Source organism: Anneissia japonica, unplaced genomic scaffold (assembly GCF_011630105.1).
Source record: "Anneissia japonica isolate Jap-2015-1 unplaced genomic scaffold, ASM1163010v1 scaffold2994_len2133135_cov197, whole genome shotgun sequence".
NCBI classification, from domain to species: domain Eukaryota; kingdom Metazoa; phylum Echinodermata; class Crinoidea; order Comatulida; family Comatulidae; genus Anneissia; species Anneissia japonica.
This window is the reverse complement of record NW_022728550.1, coordinates 1415037-1426482: the sequence shown is the minus strand read 5'-3', so window position 1 is coordinate 1426482 and position 11446 is coordinate 1415037. Positions and strand designations below refer to the sequence as shown.

Sequence of the window (11446 nt, the reverse complement as noted above, 5' to 3'; positions counted from 1 at the left end):
AAATTATAGAAAATGTTACGTATTGTTAAGGCGTTGTAGGAGAGTGCTGAGTATCAGTGTTACTGTAAGTAAAAGTATCTAACCCTCTCCAGGGCCCATTTGGACTCGGACTTCGCCCAGAAAGCACACGTTACTTAAGGCTTGGTAGTAATGTGTTAGGTAGTAGTAGGAGTGCACCCTGTATAGAAATTATGATTTTAGACACCAACATCATATCTGTAGCTTATTTAGTTCCAATTATATGCACATTTTAGATAAATTTTTCAAAATGGCCCCCATTTGTATACCAGGTAAAAAATCAAGTGTCAACAGGGCTTAGGGTGACCAGGACGGATTAATTAGGATATCTGGCTATATTGACTGCTTCTAACATTCCACTCCCCCTAACTTGATTTCTAGGCCTCTTTTTTTATTTTTTTCCTAGTCTAAACGCGACTTCCGACTGTTTCCCCTTGTCACCGCCACATATTAGGCCAGGTACACACTGCATTAGCATCAATAGTTACTGATGGTCAGCCAACAAATCCATCCACTCTCTGCGAAGACTTATTATTATTATTATATTATTATTATTATTATTTTTATTATTATTTATTTAGGTGCACATGCACCAAGGACTGTCAATAGCAAATATATCACTGTCTTACAGTACTTGTAGGTGGCAGAAGATGTTGTACAATTTCAGTAATTATTATTATTATTAGAATGGGCTACCAGTTTGACCTATCTGAATTCCATTATTAGTAAGAATCACAAGAAAGAACTTTAAATACTTACCACTTGGCAAAGGGGTGTACTCAGGCATCGGAATGTCCAACTCTTCATTACAATAGTCCTGGTCATCGCAGCACTTTTTCCCAAACAAAACAGTGGGAGTGGTTTCTATACAATTGAAATGCTTCTCTGAGCCATTTTTTCCTATAGTCATTAGCTCCTCCTTAAGCATACAAATCAAAGAGGTTTCCAAACTTCCATCCCGTCTCTCTACAAGTTTTGCACACTTCCCTCCTTCTCCAGCATCACAGACATTATTATCACATAACAGAATATTGTTTGGATCATTACATGAACATTTGAGACCTGAAAAAACAGCAATATGAAAAATTTAATATTTTTGTGTATCAACAAATCTGAAAATTAATTTGAAAAAATGGATCACTTGAGAGAAAAACAGAATTTTTTCTACTAAACAAAATATTTACAGGTACTGTATTTATTAGCAATATTAACTGAACAATGTTAGCAGTCACATAGGCCTTGATTATTTATAATAACAGGCGATCTAAATCAACAGAGATCTAGCCATGTAGCATTTATAAACAGTATATGAACGTCCAGTAAGGACTTCAACTGTTTATAAAAAATAAACAAAATCTTGTTATGTAGGATAAATTTTGTTACCCTATTGTTTACCTTGTGCTTAACTCCATGCGTGGCTACCGCGAGGCTAACATTCTGCGTGACAACGCAACGCAACGTCCACACCACGACCGTCACACATGGTGTGAAGGCGGTACTGTGTAGGTTGCAAATTAGAGGGTTAGTTTTATGTTAAAAGATTGAAGATTGAATTGATACTTTGAAAAATTAATAAAATTCAAAAGGGTCTTGAATTGGAAGAAAGTTATTTGTCTTCTACGCACTCTTATTTATATTCATTTACATTTTTTACTCTAAAAACAACCAAAGTAAAGCTAAGTTTAAGTTTATACCAACATACAGGACTTATTCATTCATCATCTGTGTCAGTTTTCAGACATTAATAATAAATAACCATTTTTGCAACAGCTCTATATTTTACGTAGGCCTTCCTCCATCTGAAGACCACTTTTGGGAACAGGGTGTCCTTGGTCTTTAGCAACATTGGTCTCTAATTAGAATAAGAAATATAAAAGACAGTTATCCCTTTGGGACTGCAGAAAAGTGTGAAGGGGTCTTTATTTAGAGAGAGACCTGTATTTAGAAATTTCGTCTAATATTTGTATGTTTGTTTTGGAATAATATTGAGATACATTTTTCGATGACTGTAACAGCATAATGGCGTTTAGTTAGCATTTTCCTAGAATAATGAAAAAACAAGAATACTGTTTTTCTTCCAAGATATCGCAGGGGTCCCCTGCGATATTTGTTTTCACACTACACAAACCTGGCTACAACTTTTCACTAGTTGTTTCTACCCTATTTGCAAAATAGCAGCAGTTTAAAAAAGGATATTATTTACTGTAAACCTTGTTTCATGAACCTACGACTTGCTGACAAGATAATGGCCATGAAATACTTTTCAATGGTTGACTACTTCTCTTTGCAAACTACAGTCTTTGTAACTTTTACCAAATTTGATACTGTAGTAAGCTACAGTACACTGATGATTTCACTTGGCATAATAATCTAGATTTATCTTGACTGGATTATTGCAGTTTATTTATTATTATTGCTAGGTCATTCTGTGTTTCAAACCCACCAATTTTCTGAAAGTTTACAGTACCTCTTACTGAAATTTATTTCTATGCATACAGTAATTATGACCTTATGAAAAATGAAAAAGTATTGTACGTAATGTGCATACAAAGTAGTTCAATATTTTGCATTTTGTACCTTTACAGCACCTTTAAAAATTTGATACAATACAAAGCTGAAAATAAGTACCAGATTTTCAGGTGACACCAATCAACACCACAGATTTACATAACTTTTCGCTGGGGGACATCCAGCAGAGCAGCAGTTAACAAAACAAGCAAATACACTGCAGTTTTTATGCACCCCTACTTTTTTTTTTTTTGTTGCCATTTTGTTTTTCTAAGACTAGGCTACAACATAAACATTGGTAGCTAAACGAAATGCCTCTGGATGTCTTCCCCCAGTGGTTTTAGCAAGTTTCTCAGAAATTATCATTTCAAATATTTTCTCAAATCAGGAACTGTGTATAATTAAACTGGAACCTTGTCACCTAGTTGAAATATCTGGGGAGATTCAGAATGGAAAGGAGCTGACTAGTGGCGTAGGTACGGGCAATGCAGCCAGTCATGGGCAGCACTTGGGCCAGGGACTATGTATTGTTTGTTCACTTAACTATTTTGTACCTTAAAAAACTCCTTTTTATTTTCCATTGTGTTTTTTTTCCCTTTGGCCTTTTTAATTTACAAGGGATCACAGCAGAAATAAGTTATTTTATTTTAAATTTATTTTATGTGTTATCACTGGCATCTTTATCTGATCTTTATTTATTTTATTTTACTTTACCTCTCTTCTTAACATTTTTAATGTATTTTAACTTGTGTGTTTTTATGATGCCAAAAGAAAGAAATAAATAAATACATGATCATTTTAATTACGACTCTTTAAAAGCAATAAAGATGGGCCCGATCGTCTACAATAGCATAGGGCCTAGGCCTGGCACTAACGTTGCTAGGCACCTAACCTACTTCTACTCCTACTACTGCTGGCCTAGCCTAGCCTACTACTTCTATATGCTAGGCCTAGGCTAGGCTAGAATACTTATCATACTATCTCTTCTCTTACCAACTATACACTGTGGAACAATACAGGCTAAGAAAACAGCAAATATGAAATATCTAGGCGGTAGCAATTCCATGACATTCGGTGAATTCTTCAAATATTTTCAAGAAATCAGCGTTCACGAGTACCATTTTAATTCATAAACAAGATGAACACCCACAAGAAATCTCCATTCTTCGCCAAACACATTTCGTTCTTTTATCCTCTTGTGACCTCTGTGTGTGATCGGATGAATATCTAGAGGAAACCAGATCATATCGCGTGTTGTTGTGGTGCAAAGTCTTTGGAACTAGGAATGTCCAAATATTTTGCACTTTTAAACTCCGATTAACTAGGCCTAGGGCCTAGGCCTAGGCCCAGTAACTTTTGAATTATGTTGAATTTTACTTTAATTCTAATCAGACGATTTTGTTTATATCAATGTTACTTGCAAATTTATACGCAAAATAGTTCTTGGGGTTATTCATGACCTTTCAACTCAATAGATAAACAATTCGTAAAAAGGTAAAAACACGAATAATGGCGGTGGCTACCAAGTTGGTGATGGTGTTAAGGCTGAGGTTTTGGCAACAAAAACCATTCTAGATCCTACAGCATATTGTAAATGGGAGAGGAGGAGAACCGTCTGAAGGTATGGTATCTTTAGTTATGTGTTCGACGGAAGTTTGAGAAAGCATAAAAACCCAATGTCTTTTTTAAGCCTAGGTCTAGGCCTGAGGCTAGCCTTGCTAGGCAACGTTGTACCACAGCACAGTGTGTTATTACTACCTACCGGTACTACTGTAGGCCTACTACTTGGTAGGCCCGACTAGGGGCTAGGCCCTAGTAAAATAGGGCCCAGGCCAGGGCCTATTATAGGCTAGTAGCCTCTCCTTCTAGAGAGAGAGGAACGCATATCTAATTAAGAACAGGTTGCTTTATTTATTTAGGCCTAGGCCATTTTGTTTGTTAATACATTTATGTTGTGAATCTTGATAATTTTTTTTCTTTCTTTTTTTAATTATCATTTGCTCAACAAAAACATCAACAATATACACAAAACAAAAATTACATGAATATCGCACAAACGCCTAACGTACATCTTCTTGATTTAGCGTAGCATCCAGGATCCCCACTAAACAAATCTCAACTGTTGTCGTTGACAATTTTTTGTACCATATTTCTTAGCGATTCTGATGTTTGCGACATTTTCCATTGTGATTTCAATAATTGGTTAAAAATAGAAAAATTATGATTTCTTATATTTTTTATGTTCTACACTATATATAACCATGTCTTATCTGAATTTCATCTTTTTTAGCTTCCGTATATTTGTCGCACAACAAAACAAAATATAAATAAGCAGTATCCTAAATTCCTGTGTAATGTGCTTATACTTCACAAATCTTTAGCTTGTTTCTTTTTTCATTTTATTAGAACCTAAGAGATAAAAATAATGTTACCTCGGTAACATTTCCTTTCCAATCAGGTACCTTTCCTCAGACTGATTACAAGTTTGGATTAGTCTTATCCCGGCGTTGGTGTTCAGTTACACCCTCTAACGTCCGCTGTTTGACGGTAGACCATTCCCCTCAGCCCCCCCCCTGGTCTTTACTTTTTGTATATATTGTTAAAAACAAAATAAACCCAATCTTCATCTGGATCGCTTTAAGTGAGGTCACTGAAGTCATGTTGACTTTGTAAACATATAAACTAGTGGTAAAATGACTTGTAAAAAGCTGAAACACCGCATGTAAGTGCTGTTTGGTCTGAAGTTGAACCACTGGTAATATCTTACTTTTTTGATGAATAATAAAGGTGTAGGCGATAAAAACATTTCAAAAAATATTTGCTAAACGTGATTGCTTGAGGTTATTTATATGCAAAATTTTCTCATGAATAACACCTTTGATGGAGAGCACAGCAGATGCTCGTTCTTTGCTGGCAGACAATCAGCTAGAAATGTTAGGCCTACAGTAGTATGCGATTTTCGGTTGTCTTTCCAATACGATTTGTAGGCCTAGAAAACTTCCTTTACAAATGAGCCTGTTTTAAAGCCTGGCTCGCTGTCTGCAGCTCAGACAAGCAGCACTTTATTGGCCTAGAACTCGCTCTTTGTTCGAACGAAGGCATGCCTACAGCCAAGCAGCTAGAAATGTTAGTAATACTGTAGTACAGTGCGACTAGGCCTATACGATAATTTTTATTCTATACATATTCGTCATGGCGATTAGTCTTTGTATTGTATTGTTTTTACAGTGCAAGTTCGGGATCAGTGTGATGCATGGACCGCGGGTGTGCAGCGGCGGTTGAATATCTTTCACAGTGAGTTATGGTTGGGGTTAAAACATTAAGAAGATATTTCATGGTCCATGGATCGCACCTGATCCCACTTTTTGTCAATAATATTTTCCCCGGTATTTTTCTAAACACAACACATTCTTTGCTGTTACGATGTCACTTGCTATTTCATATTGCTTTTTTACGTGTATTAACGGTAGGATAATATTTTCCTAAACAACACATTGCAAATCCCTGTGAGTTTGTTATATCAAGAAGCATACTCAAAGTTAACATGCAGTTGTATTTACAGTTCAAGGGAAATCACAAAGACTTTTGTTGTTAATATAATTCTGGAATTCAGTGTGATTTGATGCAGAAAAACACATTCTTTGCAAAGTTTCTGCAGTGTACTGTGTTTGCTATTTGTGTTTTATTTTTTTTTTACTGGAGATACAGTATATTATGAATGTTGGCTTCCCATGTCTTTTTTTGCCATATTTTCAGTTCATTAACCTGAAATGATAAAGTATAGAATGCAAAATTAATTATTTGATGGTGAAAAATTAGTAAAATATGGAAATGACTATAGATTTTTTTTAATTAAGATTTACATACCTTAAGGGCACCCTTGCAGTATTATTGGTTTACAAATTTGCTGCCTAAAGTTTTTAGGTCAAGGTCAGTCTTATATATTTTTTGATGTAGCTCAAATTCATTACGGATGATACATACTTAGGACATTGTAAATATTATGTTTAATATGCTGTTGATATCAATTAAGGTCAAAGGACAAATGTTGCAGGGGTCATTATTATGCATAATCACAAGGCGCATAATTTAAATCAAAAACCCTACTAAGTAAATTTAGAGGTATATACAGCTAGTGCAAAATAGTGAATTACGATTATTTTTTGTAAACACACACACATAGGACCAACCTAATTTTTTTTCTAAATCGTACCTGTACAGTACATTGCTCCACGATCTCCTCCCCCACCCCACCCCGATATCGTTATATCTAAACTAAAAGGAGAATACTTTATGCCTAGGTCTTTGTAATTTTTTTCAACTTTTGTGTTATATTTAGAAAACTTTTGAATTACTATACCTCGTATTTACAAATTGTAATTTATAATAGCTAACAATATAGACTACAGCCCTGGCACATTATTTACAAATTGTAATTTATAATAGCTAACAATATAGACTACAGCCCTGGCACATGTCTAGTTTTATTAAGTTGTCATAAATGTGCAAAAGTTCATAACCCACTAAATCTCTGTTCATGTTTTTAGGTTGTTTCCTTTTGCAAGTGGCTTCTTTTACTTGCCTTTTCTCCAATTCACTTTTTTTCCCCAAAATTTTAACATCCCAATTAGTGACCTGATTAATCTGGACCATGTAGTCGGTTATTGCGGATTTATGTGGCGCATTCGATACAGACATCTTGCAGTTCTGGTTTTAACATATATTGTTTTAATTATTGTGTTGATTTTCTCCTTCATCAAATTTCAAGATTTTGTTTACCAGTGTGACTGGAAAGATAGGAGTACCATAGATCCTAGGCTCAGTTATGGCAACTACTTGGTACATCATGGAAACCGCACAGCAACATTACCAGTTGTCAGAGCGTTTAATACGTGCAGTAAGTGACTGGCGACTGAATGCACACGATACTGTGCTGGACCTCATCAACAAGGGAGCAGATGTAAACCAGGCTCATGGTACTCTTTTACCTCTACATTGTGCCTGTATGGTCAGTGATAACGAGATGGTACAACTACTCTTGCGAAAAGGAGCTAAGGTAAGTGGATTCATGTCAAAGCCTATCCACAAATCTAAATTGAGATAAGCCCAGGCTGGCTAGCCTAACATGAGCTTTGCATGTCCATAAACTAGCTTGTGTATTATGTCCTGAACTGAAGAAACTGAGCCATTTAGCACATGAAACCTGCAATCTGTTGGGATTCTATTAATTTATTTTTATTTATTTATTTATTCAATCGTCCAACAGGACCAAGAAGGTCCCACTTACAGGCGAAGATTGTAGTAAAATATTTCTATGTACAATATAAAAATATAAAATATTTAAAATTCATCAAATATCATGAAATCTATACAGGGTGTACGTACGACGCCCCTCGCTATAAAGTATGGTCAAAGAGGGCATCGTCGCGACGCCATACGACTGGAAAGGGATAACATGACTAAACACTTACAAGCTTGAGGAAGATTTGATTTTCATTCACTGTAGATTTTTTTATACATTTTCTAAGCCTGTCTTGCCAACAAAAGGGCCATGGCAAATTAGTTCCATGTTAAGCTTGGAACATCTCGGAAAATACCTCGGTATTTCTGAATGCTGACGCTAATTTTTAGGGGCTGAAGTATTGTGAGTCATTTGTTGTAAAATGCACAATTCCATGATAGGTTTTTGTTGCCACCTTAGTGTTGTAAGCTACCACATGATTTGATTTTGTTAACATTTACAGTTTTTTGTGGATGAAAAAGCTATTAGTGCAATAATAGTACCAAAATTATTGTTTATGGAAATTTTTGAATCAATGGTGACAATGCAGTTCATTTTTACACATTTAGGTTGATGTACTTGATGGCTACAATAGAACTGCTCTCCATTATGCAGCTGAGAAAGATGCGGAGTGCTTGGAACTACTACTTCTTCATAAAGCTAACCCAAACTCTCTTGATGCAAATAAGAACACACCACTCCATTGGGCATGTTTTAAGAACAAATCTGAGTGTGTCAGGATACTGCTAAGGTATGGAGCATACGTGAATGCGCTTGATTATAATGATGATACGCCGCTACTCTGGGCTGCATACAAGTGTAATTACGAGAGCATCTGTATTCTGCTTGAATACGGGGCAGAAGTACTTGTGATCAATGCAGGCAAGCATACACCCATTTCCCGCGCTGCCTGTCTACTAGCAAGCGGACTTGAACCTAGGGATGAGCTTAGTCTGAATTTACTTGTTCAGGCTGCAGGGCAATTTGATTTAAGAAACGAGGGCCACTTGCCAAATGTAGTGGAACGTGACCGGGATCTGTGCAATCGTATGTTGGCATACAGCCAGAACTGCCGTAGTCTACAGCAGCTCTGTCGATATCAGATACGTAAGTGCCTTGGTGCCAAATATCTTCCAGATGCAATAGGTAAACTCCCAATTCCGGTTATAATGCAGCGGTTCTTGTTGCTACAGGCTTGAAATTCTATGCTGCTGTTTACGTTTCATTGCACAGGGTCCAGTGTTTGGACAGAACAATGTAAATGCTCATAGTTTACATATATTTTGAACTTGCAAGGAACGCTTCAATTAAACATTAACATGAGATTTTAATAATACCAATCAGGAAATCAAATTTTTTCATGATGGTATCAATGAATGAAGAGTAATTATTAAACTTGATAGTAAAAGAACACAAGGCATTTGATGACATGATTAGTGTGTCATGTTAACATGTCCCCTTTTTAGCTACTCTACTCGGATAAGCTAAATTCAAATTCTTGTATTGTGTGGCCCATGTAATAAGTTAGTCAATTTGATCAGGGATCATTCTATTTATGGAAATTAGTAACTGAAGTATTACTAACAAACACGAAATTTATAATTTTTAAAATATCAAACATATCAGGTATTATATTTGCCGTTTTGTATTTAAACCATGGTATTATTACTAAATTATTATTATTATTATTATTAAAAATTAAACTTACATTTATTACAGATTAAATTCCTAATTGTTGGTGATTGAATAATAAAAACAATAATGATAATGACAATGAGAGATAAAAGGATTTAAAAACTGTATACACACTACACACATAATAAAATGTTTCAATGTTTCAGTGAGAATACATGCCATCATTATGAAGAAGCAATAATCTTCTTACATAAATTATTTTGAAATTCAAATAAACTTTATAGTAATACCTATGATGACTTTAATTAAAGAAGTTAAAATTATGTTTTGGATATTTGATCTCTTTTAATGATTTTTTGTTAAGAAATTGTCTATTAAAATTACATATTTTTACCAATTTTTTTTTTGTGGTGTAACAATGAACATGTTTTAATTAATTTTAATATTTGTCTAGAGATGACTTGTAGTGCAAAGATTTCATAGAATATATTATATAAACCTATAGAGACTACATTAAATATTGATATTTTTAATCACTTATCTTAAATGTATGTAAATTTTAACTCTGTTCCATGCTCTTTTTTTTTCTTTTGGTACAGAGTGTAATTTTAGTTAATTTTTATTATTTTTATATAAGTTTTTAGTAATCTTTTTTTCTTAAGAAATAAGGAAATAGATAACATTAATTGTACGTAAATATATAAATCTATCTTAATTCAATCCAAATGAAATTCTTCAAGTATCATTTGATATTCATTTAATTTTTTTTTTATCAGTAATCATTCCTTGCATTTATAACGTTTTCCAAACACCGTATTTATTTGAATAAATGCCCCCTCGAATAAACACCCCCTTCAGAACCTCATTTTGAATAAACGTTTCCCTCGAATAGACGCCCCAGAATGACTGTAAACAAAACTGATGGAAGAAACATAATTTTCAACACATTCAGTTAATTTTCTACTCCAGTAGAATGACATTTTATCCTAACCTGGTTTAAGTTGGGATAAATAATCTTTAGGCTTTGGTCACACAATAACACATTTAAATTGTAACTGTGAGTTGTAGTTCCACGTTTACAGTGAAATTAAAGGGTTTTTATTTGAGTGTATACATGTCCATTTTACAAAAAAAATAAATAAATGCCTCTCTGGAATAGATGGCTCCCTAAAAAAAACGCTCCATCGGATGAACGCCTTGTGGGGCATTTATTCGAATAAATATGTTAAATCTATATCATGATGACTATATTATTGTATAATATAGTCATTAGTATTTGGTTTTATTTATTTATGCCTTACCCTGTGCTTTTCATTTAAATTATAGTACACCCTCTAATATTCAAGAACACTGTTGGGGCCTGAAAATTTTAGTTGGTCTTAGGGTTGGGTCTCCAATTAGAGATTGAAGATTATAAGTTGGTATTTTGAATATGTGGTCTCGAATTGGAGGATGAACTGTATAACATAAAGAAAAGTCAGTGGTGGTACTGCACTGTAGGAAATATGGCCGCTGGTTGTGGTGTTGTAATTTTAGTTTGCTGTGTAGATTTTAAATTTATCAAGATGTAATCTAAATAAATATTTAAATACCATTGGAGTTTTCTATAATTTTAATTGTTCTGGTTTTTTTTTTACGATGATTTGCACTGTATTTATAAAAAAGATGCTTCATGCTCCTAATCAGCAGTACTTTCAGCATACCAATACATTCAGCATATACTCAGCACATGCCAATATATTCAGCATATACTCAGCACATGCCAATACATTCAGCATACACTTAGCACATGCCAATACATTCAGCATACACTCAGCACATACCAATACATTCAGCATACACTTAGCACATGCTAATACATTCAGCATAATACTCGGCACATGCCAATACATCATTGTACACTCAGCACATACCAATACATTTAGCATACACTCAGCATATACCAATACATTTAGCACATACACTCAACACATACCAATACATTTAGCATGTACTCAGCACATA

General features: G+C 34.5%; 2 protein-coding genes across 3 annotated transcripts in view; one reads left to right on the top strand and one right to left on the bottom strand.

The window, feature by feature from the left end:
- The window catches only part of LOC117114315 (TGF-beta receptor type-1-like), a 27856-nt gene extending 24013 nt beyond the window's left edge, over nucleotides 1-3843 (bottom strand). The window contains exons 1-2 of the mRNA XM_033257953.1: nucleotides 3520-3843; nucleotides 778-1080 (exon numbers count right to left, since the gene is read on the bottom strand). Of these exons, the coding sequence (XP_033113844.1) occupies nucleotides 778-1080; nucleotides 3520-3592 (376 nt within the window). The 5' untranslated portion in view covers nucleotides 3593-3843. The remainder of the gene's footprint in view (nucleotides 1-777; nucleotides 1081-3519) is intronic.
- Nucleotides 3844-3989: 146 nt separating this feature from the next.
- Nucleotides 3990-11052, top strand: LOC117114317 (ankyrin repeat and SOCS box protein 8-like). 2 transcript variants are annotated; one of them, XM_033257955.1, is made up of 4 exons: nucleotides 3997-4147; nucleotides 5755-5820; nucleotides 7295-7582; nucleotides 8377-11052. In XM_033257955.1, the coding sequence occupies exons 3-4, from the start codon at nucleotides 7352-7354 to the stop codon at nucleotides 9004-9006; spliced, it is 861 nt and encodes a 286-aa protein (XP_033113846.1). In that variant the 5' UTR covers nucleotides 3997-4147; nucleotides 5755-5820; nucleotides 7295-7351; the 3' UTR covers nucleotides 9007-11052. The 2 variants fall into 2 exon arrangements, with proteins under 2 accessions (XP_033113845.1, XP_033113846.1); XM_033257954.1 differs by lacking the exon at nucleotides 5755-5820 and having other exon boundaries at nucleotides 3990-4147.
- Nucleotides 11053-11446: the final 394 nt, after the last annotated feature.